Source organism: Trypanosoma cruzi, genomic scaffold, assembly GCF_000209065.1.
Source record: "Trypanosoma cruzi strain CL Brener 1047053512997 genomic scaffold, whole genome shotgun sequence".
Classification (NCBI taxonomy): Eukaryota; Euglenozoa; class Kinetoplastea; order Trypanosomatida; family Trypanosomatidae; genus Trypanosoma; species Trypanosoma cruzi.
This window is the reverse complement of record NW_001849370.1, coordinates 39,147-54,963: the sequence shown is the minus strand read 5'-3', so window position 1 is coordinate 54,963 and position 15,817 is coordinate 39,147. Positions and strand designations below refer to the sequence as shown.

The following is a 15,817-nucleotide window of genomic DNA, read 5'->3' as shown; positions in this document are numbered from 1 at the left end:
TTGAAGTTTTATTAGCGCTCGTTGATAACTAGAAATTGGGAGGAGGTGTTCCCTTTCTTTCTCTTTGTTTGTTTGTTTGTTTGTTTGTTTTCTTTTTCCCCAGCAATAGTACGGATGCTGTCGGTGACCACCAGGGAGGGTGTCTCTCTCCCTCTCTGTCTCTGTGTCTCTCTGTCTCTGTGTCTCTGTGCCTGTGGTGGCAAAGACGAAATTCATGTGTACATCTCATTCTCTGCTTTGTTACGGATACCGCATGAAGGTACACATGGAGATTGGGAGAGAAAAGTGAATGAGAGGGACGGACGGGCAGAAGGAAGGAAAGAGGAGACATAAAAGGAAGAGGAAAAATAAAGAAAAGAGCGAATTTTTCATTATTTCTAATATGATTGCTTCCTTTTCTTTTCTTTACTTTTTTACCCCCACCCCCCCCCTTCTGTCTTATTTCTTAACCCTTTTCACGCTTTTACTCCTCTCGCCCCGTTTTGTCAGGTGTTGTTGCTGTTGTTTTTTGGTCTACACGACGGGGCGTGTGAGGGGAAAGTGTTGGCGGTGCGATGTTGGTGATATCTTTGTGGGCGTGTTGCATGCGTGACTCTCTATACCCTCCACATGCATGTAATTATTTATTTATAATATAATCTGGTTTTCCTTCTTTTTCCGTTTTTTGTTGTTGTTGTTTTTGTTTTCCGCGGTATATTTCTCTTTGCATCTCTTCGTGTTCTTTATTATTGTTGTTAGTTAAATTTGCGTGGGAAGCGTAGGGGATGTGCGTCGTGTAATCTCCCAAATACTTTTTTTTCTATTTTTTTTTTCTTTCTCGCTTTATATTTATATATGTATTTTATCACTGCTTGTTGTGGCTTGCTTTTTCTTTTTTTTTTTTTCTTTTTTCTTTGCGACGGCGGTGACGGTGGCGGAGGAGGAAAGTTTGGTTGGGAAGAACAGCGCACATTACGTACGGTCATATGATGCTTCACACGGTTTCCCGCTGCTGCGGCTACTGCGCGCTTCTTGGTGTCACACTTCTTGTTGTTGCCTCAATGATCACCCGTCCTGCCGCGGGTGCGACAATGTCTGACACGGTTGCCGCGTCCATTGTGGATGTTGCGAAGGGCGGGCTGATGCTGAGCAGATACGCGAGCGAGAAGGTCCTCCACGCCGTGCCTCCCACGTTGCGGCCTCACGTCCGTCAGTTTCTTGCGGGAGCAACCGCCGTCGCGTTGGTGGGACATGGACTCGGCTCCATGCCAGGCGTTTTGGATGCCGACACTGACGCGTCGTTGTCATCGGAAGAGGCGTCCGGGAAAAGTGCTCAAATGACGCGTTTTTTCACGGCTGTGACGGCGCATCCCGTTGAAAAATTCTTCTACGCATTGGGTGGTATTTTTGTGGAGTTGTTGCTGCTGCGCCTGCTAGTGTCCCCCCCGCGGCTTACCTCCTTTGTAGAAGCCATGCGTGGTAGCAAGGATAAGACGCGTAAAACGCTGACGCGGAGACTTTTCTCAACACACGTTGGTTGGGGATTACTTGTTTTGTGTATCGCCACTCCCAATGGGGTGATCGAGGCGGGTCTTATTGTTGCCATGCTCATTCGCTTGCCACTTGAGACATATGCACCAGCATTAGTCATTGGCAAACTGGCACAGCCTTATTTTGCCGCCGTACTGCACGAGTTGCCGTTTGTGAGGCGAGTGATGCAAAAAACATTTTGGTTCTCAGCGAAGGATGAGAAGACGCCTTTTGCGTCGCTGTTGCCGCTGTACAAGACGGCTATTGAGGTGGCGTTGTGGGTGGCTGTTGTGGCTGCTCTCCTCCTCCTCGTCGCTCGGTTCATGTGTGCTGACGCAACGATAGAAGTAGATGAGGATGAAAAAATTGTCATTTCTGATTTAATGAATGAAGACGGCGAGAGTGACGAGGAGTAGAGGAAAAAGGAAAAAGGAAAAGAGAGGGAAAAAAAAAGAAGAGAAGAAAAGGAATGTATTTTTTAAAATCCGAAATAATGAGCGACCAGGGGAATAAGAGACAAAAAAAAATAAACGCTTCTTGTGGTGTGAAAGCATGTATAAAACAAGGACTGATAAAAACCGAGGAAGAAGGAAGGAAGGAAGGAAGGGAGGGAATTTTTGTTGTTTGTGGTTGATGGCAACACCCCAACAACATCTGAATTCCCTTTTTTTTTTCTCTCTTTTTTTTTTGCCGCCGTTTGAAATGACTCATTAAAACAATCCTTTATGTACACTGTTTGTGTGTGTGTGTGTGTGTGTGTATGAAAGGAGAGAGGATTGAAAAGGAAAGGTGAGACGGGGGTTATGTCTCTGTGCATCTCATTGCTTTTGAGGCATGTTCAATTGAATATGGTGAATGACTGTAAGCTTATTGCATAGAGAGCAAAAAAAAAAAAGAGAGAGAGAGAGGGGGGGAGGGAATGTGTGTATTTGTACAAGAGGGCAACGAGAGGAGTATACATCTGAGCTTTTGGGTGTTGTTTCTGCTCGAATAGATCGTCTCCTCCTCTTTATGTGTATTTCTGTTTGTGTGCCTGCCATTCTGCCATATGCGTGTTTTTTCACCGGGTGCACGGTTGTCTTTTCAACAATAACTCTCTCTTTCTCTGTCTCCTTTGCCCTTTATTTTATGTGGCCTCCTTCCTGTGTGTTTTGGGACGATTTGGACAAACCACTACTAAAAAAAAAAAAAAAAGAAGGAACATACACATCTACTGTAGACACATTGCGCCGTACAAACACGCAGCCGCTCAGCCATGCCCATGTCTCAGCCTCGTTTCACTACAAACCCCGAACGCATCGCTCGGCTGGAGGAGAATTACAATGCCGGGGTGGAGCGTGAAAAGATCCCCGTGGCGGAACGGGAAAAACTTGACCTCGAGTGTTTGAATGTGTCATCGGCGAAGCTTCGGTTTCTTTACCAGAACTCGATGGAGAGCTACGGGCCGGACGTGAAGAACAATAAAGTGAAGGAGTACAACTTAAAACACGGCTCAGATTTGTCAAGAAAATGGTTTGGAATCTTTTAAAGAATGGAGCAAAGTGGAGCTTGTTGCATAGTTGTTGTTGTTGTTATTTTTCGTTTGTTTGTTTTTTACTTTTACGCTTAGGGATGTTGAGGGATAAAGGGGGTGGCGGTGGTTAGCAATGTGAATTCTGGTTGCAGAGCATATATATACATATATATGGATACTGGGGAGGTAGGCTTCAATAGTAAATATATTTATTTACCGGAGTAGGATGCGTCTTTCTTTTTTTTTCTTTTTTTTTTCCTGTTGTTGTTGTTGTTGTGGTGGTGGTGGTGGTGGTTTCTTATATATATATTTTTATATTTGCGCGGTTGTTTTTTATTTTTATTTATTTCTTTTTGTTTATTTTTGGTATTATTATTTTTTTTTCCAGTCACATTGTGGTAATTAAAGGAAGGTTGAATTTCCTTCATTCTATTCTTTGATTTTTGCCCTGTGATCTCTTTCTTTTTCTCTCTTTGTGTATACATGTGCAGAAAGACGCATATCACATGCTAAAGCGACATGGTGGCAATCTCTCGTCCACATGGGCGTGGCTTTTGGTCGCGGTGGTGTTTCTTCTAATCACAACAGTATGTATGGTTCTGCTCCAGCAATACGTATTGCCCTTGGGTAGTACAACAGTCATTGAGTCAGCAAGTTATTTTCATCTTGTGATGGCAGCCATGACTTATTTTACATTGCGTTTTGTTGAAGTCGCTCCATTTGGTCGTCATGCGACGAGTACAACTGCACATGTTACTATGCCAGCACCACTTTCATGGGCGCTGCAGGAGTGCCCGACGCTGATAAACGTCGTTTATTATCTTCTTATGGAGTACCCGTGTCATGCATTGAAATGTAGCAGCAGCCAGTGGATACGTCTTGTGTTTGATGATCCGTTTGGACAGGCGGCTCATGCGATCTCAGAAGGAATCACATCTCTCCATGTGGGCCTCTTACTTTTTGTCATTCATTACCTGCACCGGACTTTCCTGTACCCTTTGATCATAGGCGAAGGAGCTCCGGTTCCAATTAAAATAACGTTGAGTGCTGCAGTATATTGTCTACTCAACGGTCGTCTTCAGCTGTTGGCAAATATTCGTGACGGGCCTTCTGCGCCTCGTTTCCCTCTCTTATTTACAAGTCATATGGCGTTATTTTGGATTGGAATCGTTCTCTTCTTTGCTGGGATGGGGGTGAATGTTTTGTCCGACAACCGTCTCGTGCGCCTTAAGAAGCAGCCACCGAGGCACTCGCGTAAAATTCCACATGGAGGACTTTTTGAATACGTGAGCTGCGCCAACTTCTTTGGGGAAATTGTGGAGTGGTGCGGCTACTCCCTTGTTGTGTGGTCAACAACAGCCACGACAAAGCCGGAGTCGGGTCTGGCGGCTTTCAGTTTTTCGGTTTACGTTATGGCAAACCTGCTCCCGCGCGGTTACGCGCACCACGAGTGGTACAAGAAACAGTTTGGTGGTGCCTACGATACACTGCGACGCAAGGCTGTCATACCGTACGTCTACTAGCAATAATGGTGATGGTAGGAATATATACATATATGGCAGAGGTCTTTTCTATCTGTCTACGCACATCCCTGCTTGTATGTGTGCCCCACTGAACTCAGTGTACCCTTCTTGTCTTCTCTGCACTCCGAATAATGTGTTGTCTCTCTCTCTTTCTCTCTTTCTTCCTTTCCTTTCTCGCTGTGTCTTTTGTTTTGTTATCATGTGGGCTTTGTGAAAACGTCAAACATGGACATATATTTTTTTTTGTTTTTCAGGGAAATAACACAAGGAACCCAAAAAAAGAAAAAAGGTAAACTATCTACACCAGTGCGCCGTACAAACACGCAGCCGCTCAGCCATGCCCATGTCTCAGCCTCGTTTCACCACAAACCCCGAACGCATCGCTCGGCTGCAGGAAAATTACGACGCCGGGGTGGAGCGTGAAAAGATGCCCAATGAAGAGCGGGAAAAACTTGACCTCGAGTGTTTTAATTTGTCACCGGCTCAGTTGGCTGCCTTAACAGAAAGGGCGAGGGCAGCTCAAAAAACCAAAGTTCCTGGCCCATAAAAGAAGACACATCTACCATCATATTGGAACACTCGTTTTTTTGTTTCTTTCTTTCTTTAAACATGCTCGGTGGACTGTTCTCTGCGGTAGCATGTTATTTATTTTCTTTTTTTTTTTTGGTTGTGTATTTATGTGTTGGTTTTACATCCGCTGTTGCGCATCTCTTTCTATCTTTTCTGGTTGGTGCTGCCGGTGACTGGGTGTTGACTGCTGTATTTATTGTGTGCCTGATGCCAAAAGTGGGATCTCTCTCTCTGTGTGTGTGTGTCTGTGTGTAACAGGGAAGGGGAGGAAAGGGTTGTAGTCGGTACGTATTTCTTCAAGAGCGGGGTCTGAAAGGTGGGGCATAAAGAGAAATATCTCAAAGACACACACACACACACAAAAAAAAAAAAAAGGCGGAACTGTAGAATAATGCCGGTGTATGAAAACAGGCACCTCCTGCGTCTTCTTCTCACCCCGCAAGAGCAGGCAAGGCAGTTTGTGGAGTACTGTCGAGCCCATCAGGTGATCACGCGGGGTCTTTGTCGCATAGGCACAACAAAGCGTGGCGGCTTGCGTGGCCTTATTGCCAACAAAGAAATAAAGAAGGATGAAAACGTCGTGATGCTTTCCGTACGAGCCTCTCTTCACCCTGGAACGGCACTGCGGGACAAACAATTTTTTGATTTGCTCCCGCTGCGGGAGAGGGAGATGTATTTTCTACGGCGGCCTTTCATTGAAAACAGCCGTCTGGCAGATCGCTCTATTATTCGGCATAACCAATTCCTTCTTGCCACCTACATGTCGTATCTTATCCTCCGTAACGATGTGAATGAGGGATCTCAGGCACTTAAATACGTGAATTTTATGCCCCGCAATGAGGGCGATTTTGAGCAACTGATGTGCAACATGAGTGGCGCTCTAGACAGTGTGGAGGTATGTCAGGTTTGTCAATCGGCTCTGGCATCGTTCTTTAAAGTGACGCAAGCCGAAGTGAGACCGCTGCTTCTGTGGTCATTGTCGATGATATTTAGTCGCATGGCCCCAATTGACCATCGTTGGACGTTGCGGCACGCTTTTAGTGGGACACCTTTTGTGGATGCCTTTGACATCACTGGGCCGGATGACGATGAGAATCTTGTGAAGGAGCCCATTGTGTTTCTCTGTCCTGTGATTGATATGTGTAATCACAGCGATCATGAGAATGTGGCGCTGATGGTCCCGGAGAAAACCCCCACTGCCCACGAACCTGTGATTTGCCTGCGCTCCTTGCGGGATATCGAGAATGGGGAAGAACTCACCATGACGTACGGAGGATCACCGACGGAGCTGAAGGTCATCTGGGGGATGCAACATGTGCTGTGAAACAACGATGGTGACATGATTATTATTTTGTTGTTGTTGTTGTTGTTGTGATCCATATCCTTTTGTAAATATGCGTACCGTCTGGTTGTTTTTTTTTTTCTTCTCTCTTTGGTGTGACTTTGGAGAGTGACTGTTCTTCATGACGCTCCTTGCGGAGTAGGCGAGAGGCCACTTTGGAATGGAACCGCCCAACTCATACGATGACGTACGAGAGTGACGTGGAATCCCGCCTCCATTGCGCAAGTAAAACTCTTTTATTTTTATTTTTTTATTTTTTCTTTCCCTTTGTCCTTTTGGTGTGCAATTGGATATGTGTGTACTTCTGTGTGCCAGGTGGTTGCTTGGAGGAGGGCCGTCGTTCACTCACTCACGCGCGTAGGCATCGCGGAGGGAGAAATCACACAATTACTTTACTTTCCTGGGCATCCCTTCGGTGTGCGTGACGCCTGCAAGCACACAAAGTGGGAGGAGACTGACACACAAAAAAAAAAGCGATAATTGCTTTATGCTTCATGGGAATTGGAAGTATTTGCGCCAGGGCGGGCGGCAGTGGATGGAGAAGCAGGCCCGCGATCCGTTTGTGTTGGAGGCTCGCCGACGCGGGTACGTCGCCCGTAGTGCCTTTAAACTTCTAGAAATGGACGACAAATTTGGGCTGTTTGCCCGAAATCACACACGCGTTGTGGTGGACATAGGCTGCAGCCCCGGTGGCTGGCTGCAGGTGGCACGTGAACGCTGTGGAGACCGCTGTGCACTTTTCGGTGTGGATCTGCTGCACGTTTCCCCCACAGTAACGGGTGCGGTGTGCATTCAGGGCGACTTCACAGACATGGCGATTCAGCAGCAACTTCTTTCGCGGATGGAAAATGTTCACGCCAATGGGCTGGTGGATGTGGTGATGTCAGATATGTGTCTCAATCGCGGATCTGGCGGCACTGACGATCGACAGAAGCAAATGCAGTTGAATATGGAGGCGTTGGCTTTTGCCACTAGTCAGCTGAGAACAGGTGGGAATTTTGTTTGCAAGGTACTTGGTACTCCAACGGCGTTTGAGGAATTACGCGGGGAACTGCAGCGGTGGTTTGTGCGTTCGAGTCTCTGCAAGCCTTTTTCGAGCCGCCGTGGGAGTGACGAGGCGTTTATGGTATGCCTTGCAAAGAGAGAGACGCCACGGCCAAGAGGCTGCAACATCGCCGAGGGTGAAACAAGAGACTTTGGACTGGATGACTGGCCAGGCTTTCTTCGCAGACCACGGCAGAAAAGATGATTACGATGCGATTGATGAAAGTTTATCCCTTTTTTCTTTATTTTTGTTTTTGTCGTGGTAAAATGGGATGGTTGTATTGTTTGCCCTTCACTCCGCCCTGCTTTTTTGGTTTGTCGTGGGATCATCAGCTCTGATAGCATCTCTTTTTCTATATTTTTTTTTTTTTGCGTGTGCCTGCTTTCTGTCTACTTTTTGTTTTTCCTTTCTCTCTCTCTCTTTCTCTTGTCTGTATTGTAAAATACATGCAATGAAAGGGGGGAAAGTTGATTGAAGTGGGCCTTCATCGAGCGGGAGGGACGGGGAGGGAGATTGGCCTCCATCATGTGGCTCATTATCTTTGTAATTCTTACTGCAGTCCTTCCCGGCTGCGCGGAGGCCTCTGCTCATTACATGTATGATGGGGAATACGACGTGTTGAGAGTGGGGGAGGTGCGATTTAATGACACCGTGGCATTTCCCGCAAGTATGGCCACCGAGGTGCGACGACGGTACGTGTTAACCGGGGTGGAACTGGGCACGCGGTATCTCGTTCATCTCTCGCACTTGGGCTCACCGTCCATTGAATACCGGATACACGTGGGGCGTGTGCACAGATCTGCCATCAAGGGAAAAATATGGCCTGCGAAGGAACTCGCCCCGGGCCGGCGGAAGCTTGCGGATGTTATCATGTTGCACTTTAAGACACACGTGGATGAGCTGCTCTTTGAGTATATTGACGGGGATGGCGATGTCGACAACGGTGACATCGAGTATGGGGTCAAGAATGACGAATTGGTTGTGTTGGAGATTCGCGGTACACGTAATGCCTTTCCAGTTCAACCTGACAAATGGCGGAAGTTCTCCTACAACCTGCGCGTGGAGGCCATAGGGAGCGGCAGTGGAATCAACCGGCTCATCATGTGGCACGCCATGTTGGTGATCACCGCAGTAGCTGTCGTTGTGGTGCTCGTGCCACGACTCATTGGAAATACCATTGCCTGTGATGCCCCGATGCCGACACGTCCACGGTATGATTTTCTTATTTTTTTAGTAAATAAAAGAACAAAGACAAAAGCATAAGTGGATGTAGACATACTGCTGATACGAGCAAAGCGTTTATTTGTATGTGTGTGTGTGCGTGTTTGTGTGGCTTAGAATGCAGCTGGGGGGGGAAGAAATAATGCGCCTTTTATGTTCCAGTTTATCAATCATCCTTTTGCTCTTATTTGTCTTTTTTTTTTTTTGCCCCTTTGCCATATCAGTACACACACGCAGACACAGACACAAACAGCACTGTCGCACATAAACAACAATTCAACCAGCACAAGGAAGAATAGGAACAACAATATATATATATATATATTTATTTATTTATTTATTTATTTATTTATTTATTTATATACAAAAATAAAAACAATAAAGTGACATGGAAAACCTCACAGTAGAGGAGGCCCGTCATCGGCACGATAAAGACGTTGTTCAGCCTTATAAGGCAAATAGTGCTAAATCTTATGTAGGAAAATCCATTTCCGATCGCCAGGCCCTGTACGCCGAATCCAAGAAGGATCCCGTCCTTTTCTGGAGCAAGATTGCAGCAGATAACTTTTACTGGAAAAATTTATGGCCCTCAGAAAAGCCGGCGATGGAGTTCAATTTTCACAAGAGTAAAGGAAAAGTCTTTGTGAAGTGGTTTGATGGAGCAAGGACTAACATTTGCTACAATGCTCTTGACCGCCACCTTGCACAGCACAAAGACCGCGTGTGTTACTACTGGGAAGGAAACGCAGAGGGGGAAACCAGCTCGGTGACGTACGGCAATATGCATGAGGCTGTTCTGCAGTTGGCAGCCGTGTTACGGCACCAGTATGGCGTCCGGAAGGGCCAGGTGGTCACTCTGTACCTCCCAATGATCCCATTCACAGTGCAGCTCATGCTGGCAGCAGCCCGCATCGGAGCCGTGGTCTCCGTTGTATTTGCCGGCTTCTCTGGAAAAGCGCTTGCCTCTCGCATCATTGACTCCGCCAGCGAACTTGTCATTACGGCTGACTCTTCTTTTCGTGGAGAGAAGCCCATTCCTCTTAAGGAGGTTGTGGATGTGGCCATTGCGGAATGTGAGAGCGAAGGTCATCATATCCAATGCCTCGTGTATGAGCGACACGGTCGGGAGAATATTCCAATGAAGTCAGGCCGTGATCGGTGGTATGGCGATGTGGTTGCCGCCATGACAGCCAGCCAGCTGGCGGATTGTCCCATAGAGTGGGTGGGCGCAGAAGACCCACTCTTTATGTTGTACACCTCCGGCAGCACCGGTAAGCCAAAAGCAATTCTTCACACCGTTGGAGGATACATGGTGTTTGCGGGAACCACTTTCAAGTACAGCTTTGACTACCACGAGGAAGACGTGTACTTCTGCACCGCGGACATTGGTTGGGTCACAGGCCATTCGTATGTGGTGTATGGTCCCATGCTAAACGCCGCCACGTCCGTGCTTTTTGAGGGCACACCAACATATCCCACACCCTCCCGTTGGTGGGAGCTTGTGGATAAGTATGGTGTCACGGTTTTTTACACCGCACCAACAGCTATTCGATCGCTCATGCAATATGACGATGAACCCGTAAAGAGGACGAGTCGAGCGACACTCCGCGTTCTTGGTAGCGTCGGGGAGCCAATCAACGTGGAGGCTTGGAGGTGGTATTATGGGGTAGTCGGCGAAGGCCACGTGGACATCAGCGACACGTGGTGGCAAACAGAGACGGGCGGGCACCTCATTACACCGCTGCCGGGCTGCACGCCGCTGAAGCCTGGAAGTGCAACGCTGCCGTTCTTTGGTATCGAGCCTGCCCTGTTGGACCCAATGACAAATGCGGAAATTGACGGTCCCGGTGAAGGGCTCCTTGTGATCAAGAGCCCGTGGCCGGGGCAGGCCCGCACTATCTTTGGGGATTCTGAGCGCTACGAACAGATGTACTTCTCCGTAGACGGGTACTACATGACAGGAGACGGTGCACGCCGCGACGAGGACGGCTATTACTGGATCACCGGCCGCGTGGACGACGTGTTGAACGTCAGTGGCCACCGCATCGGCACCAGCGAGGTGGAGGACGCCGTAAACACGCACCCCCTTGTTGTGGAAAGCGCCGCTGTTGGCATCCCGCATAATACGAAGGGGGAGGGCATTTATGTCTATGTCACATTTCACCAGAACACCATAATCGACAAGGATCTCCTCAATGCCGTCAGGGCTACTGTCCGTAAAGTGATTGGGCCGCTGGCAACACCCGATCACATCCACCCGGCGCAGTGTGGACTTCCAAAGACGCGGTCTGGTAAGATTTTGCGTCGCATCTTGCGCAAAATTGCCGCCGGCATTTTTGATGGCCTTGGCGACATCAGCACCCTTGCGGATCAAACAATTGTGGCGAAACTTATCGAGGAAAGGAATGGAGTCTCTATTTGATGTAGAAGGAGGAGGAATATCTCCAAATGCAAGATGCATGATATAATCACCTTGCGTGGCTCCCCCCTTCTTTTTTTTTTTTTTTTTTTTTTTTTTTTTTGAGGGGGGAGGGGAATTTGTCATATGCGCAGATGAGTGGATTTTATTATTGTTTTGGTTTTTATTTAACAATTATCCCTGCCGCTTTGCACGTTGCATTCCGCTGTTTTTTCCCCTGCGGACGGGACGCGTTGCTTTGGGGAGGTGGGGGGACTGATGTATCTTAACTCAATTTGCAAAATGTTTGGCAAAAAAAAGGCCCTTTTTCTTCAATTTCTTTTTGTTGTAGTTTTTCTTTTTTTCTTTTGTACTGTGTGCGTTTTTAGTGTTTTTTACTGTGGGCACTGAAACCTCCCGTTGGACTGTGCTCCTTCTCTCTTTTTGTCTCGCCCCTCCTTCCCTCCCCTCCAAAATCTTCCCTTTTTGATGATGCGTTGTTGTTGTTGTTGTTGTTGTTGTTTATTCTTTTTTGTTGTCTTTGTTTTGTTTTCTTCTTGAGGGGAGAGGAGAGTGGAGTTGCGACACCGCCACTCAGTGTGGCTGTACGTGTGTGGGTGTGTGGATGTCTACATGTACATTTTGAGTGTGGGTGTATGCATGTGTGCTTTGTTTCTCTCCCCCTTCCAGTGTTCCCACTCGTCCACGTGGATTTGTGTGTGTGTGTGTGTGCGCGTGCCTGTTTTTTTTGTTGTTGTTGTTGTTTTGGCTTCTGTGAGTGTGAATTCCAAAGTTGGATGCGTGCAACTACAAAGACACAAACGCATGGGCGTCTGCAAAAAAGAAAAAAGAAAAAAAAAAGAAGAAATGAAATTAAGAATGAGAAAGCGAGACGTCGAATTAATTTTATGGGGATTTTTTGTGTGTGTGTGTGTCTGTATGTGCGTGGGTTGTGAGCAGGCGCAGAAACGGGTTTGTGATGACCCCTCCTTCCTCTCTAATTTTATATTTATTTATGCCTCTATATACACAGAGACCCCCCTTCGTAAATCTGGCTATTGTTTTCGTTGTCGTTGGGTTTCTATGCTTTCACCGCTGCTCTTTTGTTTGTTTGTTTGTTTTCATGCACGGAAAGAGGAGGATGAGATCTGTGTGTGTGTGTGTGTGTTTTTGTTTGGTGGGTGGGTGGGTGGGTGGGTTTTTTTCTAGGAGCTTTTGAGAAGAATGATCGCGGGAGAGCTGGCTAACTTAATTAATGTATGTGTACATCCTGATAAATGAATGCATTCTTTATGATACCTTCTACCGTATGAATCTTTTGGGAAGAACGCGACTTTGTAGGGGCAGGGAGCCGATAGAGGCCGGATAATATTTGTTTTATTTTGCCATCCCACCCACTCCCTTTTGGTTCCCACCACGCGGCGGGGTCTTTTGGTTGGAGGACCCCAAAGTCTGCCACTTCGTAAGTAATAATACGTAAATCCTAACTGAGGACAAAGGACCATGCTAGTGGTCCACAGAATTTTATATGTTGAATGAAAATAAAACATTGAGGCAATTAACTAACGAACCTTTTTTCCCTAACTTGTTTGGTTCCATAGATATAACTTCAGGATCCGGCCAGCTGCCCGGAAGATTATTCTCCTTAGAATCTTATTTGTAGCGGAAATATGTGATGGGAGAAGGCAGGCCGGATGACGGAACACGATTTCGGAATTTCAGCCTTGTCACTGACGTTGCCACACCATTTGTGAGAAAAGGAGGGGAGGGGAGGGTGAGAGGAGAGAGGAGTCATGCTGGAGCCTACGCCTTCCTAATGCGCAGAAATGTTTTTTTGGTGGTGGTGGTTTTCTATATTTCTTTCTGTACGTACGTTTCTCCTTTTTGTTTCTTTGTTTTTTTGTTTTATTTTATTTTTCTCTTTACGCCGACTGGTGTCTCCGTCTGTGTGGTGTCTTTCATTGCATTTTGGAATTCCCCGTCTTTACTCCGCTGGCTTTTTCTTTTCTTTTTTATTATTATTTTTTCCCCTCTTTTTTTTACCGTTTTCCCCCCACCAACCCCCTTTTTGTCTGTGGAGGTCACACCGGCCACTGGGAGAAGAGGAATTATCCGAAGACACTTCTTTGGAGCCGCACCGATAACAAAACGAGAGGGGCATAAGTCATTCAGGCTGTGAGAGGGAGGTAGTGAGATGCAGCGTGAGTCAGTCGTCCTCCAAGATTTGGTTCCGGATGAACGGAAGCAGCAGCTGCAGCTGCAGCCCAGAAATACAGACACTTTTTCGAAGCCAGGGCGGCCCTTGACCGAGGACGAGGTGTTACGGCTTGCGCAACGCTACTTTATCTCCCCAGCGGTTGCGAAGGAGGCGTATGAGGTTTTTGGGCGTTACACTGCGATGGAAGAACAACGGCGAGGACGCATGAATGGTTCCACGATGCCTTACGGCAGATTAACGTTGACGGCCACGAAACTGCCTATGATGACTCTGCCGGAGGTTACGGAACGCTGCTTGTCGGGTAACTTGGAAGTTCCAGAAGAAAAGGATCCTGCTGTTGCGAAGGAGAAGGAGAAGAAAGACGGAGGTGAGAATGATGGAGTAACAGTGTGGGAACCAGACACGGTAAGCATGAAGAGTACGCTTTGCGGTGAAGGGAAGGGACAGCAGCAGCAGCAGCACCAGCAGAAGAAAGAAGAGGAGGATAAGAGGGAGGGAGCACAAAACAACGAGTCCGAAAAGGAATCAAAAGAGGTGATGGAGGAGAGATTAGGAATCGAGGGGCTGCAGCAGTTCTTCAACGACTTGGGAATACGCATGTCGGCGCTGGAGGTGTCGGACATGGTGCACGACCTTAATGATGAGCCTATCGATTATGTCCTGCGGCTGCGCGCGATGGAAGCGGCGGCGGCAGAGTCGCAGGCTGTAGCGGCAGGAAGTTCTTCGGCCGGACAGGGTCAGACGAGGGGATCCCCGTTGTCAGCCAAAGCCGGGTCAAGTCGTCGAAGGGGTAACTCGAAAGTGGATTTGAGTAGTGGTAAAGAAACGGAGCTTTCAGCACCTCTAGTCAAGGATTCTTCGATGGAGGGTGTAACGTTCTCTCAATTTCTCTTTATTCTCTCTCACATGCGGTTAGAGAGGGAAGAGAGTGCGGAGATGAAAGAATGTGAAATGCGTGATCTATTCCATCTCCTGGATACGGATGGGGATGGAGCCATCACGGTAAGGGACATACAGACGGTCGTACAACGTTTGATAGATGAGGAGGTTTTAGCGGATGATCGTGACATTCAACAACTCTCAGAGATGAATACAATTGAGCTTGAGGCAGCACTGATGGAGTGTGACGTGGATGACGATGGTTATTTTACACTGGAGGACATGTATGGTGTTTTGCAGCCATGAAAAAGAAAAAGAAAAAACAGGCACAAACAGCCATGTAGAGAGAATCATGGTGAGAAATTTAGTTTCATTTAGAGAAGAAGTGGCGGAAGTGTGTGCTTTTTTTTTTTTTTTTTTTTTTTTTTGAGGTGGGGGAGAAGGTCTGTCTGTTGTTTCTCTGAATAATAACGACTACTCTCTTATTCTCCTTTGCTACTGTTATTGTTGTTGTATGTATATCTCTAATGCATACAACAATAGTATGGACTGCGTACCCAGCAGAGATGGAAGCTCTCATTAGGGTCGCAATGTCTGTTGCTGTTGTTGTTGTTGTTCTTGTTTGTTTGTTTTTCGGTCTGTCCGTCTATCACTTTTTTATTTTGGTAATTGTGGGGGTTACGTGGCATTTCTACATCCGAAGGAGAAGAAATTTTGTTGTTTGAACACTGAGCATTGTAGGGACTTTTGACGAATGGGGGTGCCGCTGCTGCTAACGTGGCTAAAGCGACGCTTTGCCCCGTGTTTTTTGTCAAGCAGCAGCTGCCCAGCCGCAGATTGTCTGTATATTGATGTCAATGGCTTGGTGTACCAAGCTGCCGCCCTTGCAACTGCCAGTGAGGCATCCGCGGTGGACATTGACGCCGCCATTTTGCGAAAACTGTTTGACATTATTGACGACATCGTGTTGCGTCTTGTACGCCCACGCTTTTTGGTGTACTTGGCTGTGGACGGCATATCCCCAATGGGCAAGCTCGCCCAGCAGCGTTCCCGGCGGCGACGTCGTAGCGGCGGTGGATCGCGTGGGAGAAACGCCGTTGAGTGGGACAGCAACAGCATCAGCGTCGGCACGCCTTTTATGTCGCGACTGACAGAAGCGCTGCATTTCTACTGCGCCAGCCGTGCGGAGCGCATTAACGGAGAGCGCTTGCGGGATGAGCTGCAACAGGTCGCGCGAGGCAACACAACAGGGGGAGATGTCCCCGTTACCCCAATCACGTTTATTGTAGATGACGTCTGGCGACCGGGTGAAGGGGAAAGTAAAATAGCGGACGCCATTCGACGTTTCCGCTCACAGTCAACTTACGATCCAAACACGTCTCACGTTATCTGCAGCTCTGACACGGATGTGACGGTGTGCTCCTTGATCCTTCACGAGCCACGCATACACGTCCTCCGGTACGAGTGTTCCCCAAGTCATCACAGCGGCGGCGCTAGTCGTGGTGGTGACAGCGGTAGTTGGCGGAATCAAGTGGGTGACGCGTGGGCCTCGACGTTTTTTAGCATTCACGCCTTTCGTGAGGAGTTGCGAAACAAACT

General features: G+C 47.6%; 9 protein-coding genes across 9 annotated transcripts, besides 30 other annotated features; all 9 read left to right on the top strand.

The window, feature by feature from the left end:
- Positions 1 to 15,817: part of a sequence feature (heterozygous, non-Esmeraldo-like haplotype) that runs on past the window's edge.
- Positions 64 to 90: a microsatellite.
- Positions 140 to 195: a microsatellite.
- Positions 276 to 359: a sequence feature (CT-rich).
- Positions 617 to 639: a sequence feature (AT_rich).
- Positions 866 to 895: a microsatellite.
- On the top strand, positions 966 to 1,925 carry Tc00.1047053509331.80 (hypothetical protein, conserved; the record flags this gene model as incomplete). The annotated part of the gene is made up of 1 exon (XM_811685.1): positions 966 to 1,925. One exon carries the CDS (start codon positions 966 to 968, stop codon positions 1,923 to 1,925), a length of 960 nt encoding a protein of 319 aa, XP_816778.1.
- Positions 1,917 to 1,976: a sequence feature (CT-rich).
- Positions 2,091 to 2,120: a microsatellite.
- Positions 2,243 to 2,272: a microsatellite.
- Positions 2,386 to 2,428: a repeat region.
- Tc00.1047053509331.74 (hypothetical protein, conserved) lies at positions 2,765 to 3,037 on the top strand (the record flags this gene model as incomplete). The annotated part of the gene is made up of 1 exon (XM_811695.1): positions 2,765 to 3,037. One exon carries the CDS (start codon positions 2,765 to 2,767, stop codon positions 3,035 to 3,037), a length of 273 nt encoding a protein of 90 aa, XP_816788.1.
- Positions 3,254 to 3,297: a sequence feature (A-rich).
- Positions 3,298 to 3,317: a microsatellite.
- Positions 3,318 to 3,406: a sequence feature (A-rich).
- On the top strand, positions 3,529 to 4,545 carry Tc00.1047053509331.70 (3-oxo-5-alpha-steroid 4-dehydrogenase, putative; the record flags this gene model as incomplete). Its single annotated transcript, XM_811684.1, has 1 exon — positions 3,529 to 4,545. One exon carries the CDS (start codon positions 3,529 to 3,531, stop codon positions 4,543 to 4,545), a length of 1,017 nt encoding a protein of 338 aa, XP_816777.1.
- Positions 4,685 to 4,732: a sequence feature (GA-rich).
- Tc00.1047053509331.60 (hypothetical protein, conserved) lies at positions 5,507 to 6,439 on the top strand (the record flags this gene model as incomplete). The annotated part of the gene is made up of 1 exon (XM_811683.1): positions 5,507 to 6,439. One exon carries the CDS (start codon positions 5,507 to 5,509, stop codon positions 6,437 to 6,439), a length of 933 nt encoding a protein of 310 aa, XP_816776.1.
- Positions 6,467 to 6,488: a microsatellite.
- Positions 6,692 to 6,716: a sequence feature (AT_rich).
- On the top strand, positions 6,945 to 7,706 carry Tc00.1047053509331.50 (ribosomal RNA methyltransferase, putative; the record flags this gene model as incomplete). Its single annotated transcript, XM_811682.1, has 1 exon — positions 6,945 to 7,706. The coding sequence occupies one exon, from the start codon at positions 6,945 to 6,947 to the stop codon at positions 7,704 to 7,706; it is 762 nt and encodes a 253-aa protein (XP_816775.1).
- On the top strand, positions 8,028 to 8,765 carry Tc00.1047053509331.40 (hypothetical protein, conserved; the record flags this gene model as incomplete). Its single annotated transcript, XM_811681.1, has 1 exon — positions 8,028 to 8,765. One exon carries the CDS (start codon positions 8,028 to 8,030, stop codon positions 8,763 to 8,765), a length of 738 nt encoding a protein of 245 aa, XP_816774.1.
- Positions 9,034 to 9,084: a microsatellite.
- Tc00.1047053509331.30 (acetyl-CoA synthetase, putative) lies at positions 9,112 to 11,145 on the top strand (the record flags this gene model as incomplete). Its single annotated transcript, XM_811680.1, has 1 exon — positions 9,112 to 11,145. One exon carries the CDS (start codon positions 9,112 to 9,114, stop codon positions 11,143 to 11,145), a length of 2,034 nt encoding a protein of 677 aa, XP_816773.1.
- Positions 11,213 to 11,245: a microsatellite.
- Positions 11,618 to 11,644: a microsatellite.
- Positions 11,719 to 11,788: a microsatellite.
- Positions 11,959 to 11,989: a microsatellite.
- Positions 12,042 to 12,076: a microsatellite.
- Positions 12,298 to 12,320: a microsatellite.
- Positions 12,329 to 12,762: a mobile genetic element.
- Positions 12,874 to 12,912: a sequence feature (CT-rich).
- Positions 12,996 to 13,045: a sequence feature (A-rich).
- Positions 13,120 to 13,162: a sequence feature (A-rich).
- Tc00.1047053509331.20 (hypothetical protein, conserved) lies at positions 13,316 to 14,524 on the top strand (the record flags this gene model as incomplete). The annotated part of the gene is made up of 1 exon (XM_811679.1): positions 13,316 to 14,524. One exon carries the CDS (start codon positions 13,316 to 13,318, stop codon positions 14,522 to 14,524), a length of 1,209 nt encoding a protein of 402 aa, XP_816772.1.
- Positions 13,784 to 13,807: a microsatellite.
- Positions 14,621 to 14,646: a microsatellite.
- Positions 14,814 to 14,841: a microsatellite.
- Tc00.1047053509331.9 (5'-3' exonuclease XRNC, putative) lies at positions 14,973 to 15,817 on the top strand (the record flags this gene model as incomplete). Its single annotated transcript, XM_811698.1, has 1 exon — positions 14,973 to 15,817. A coding segment is annotated over one exon (845 nt), but the record flags the coding sequence as incomplete, so codon positions are not given.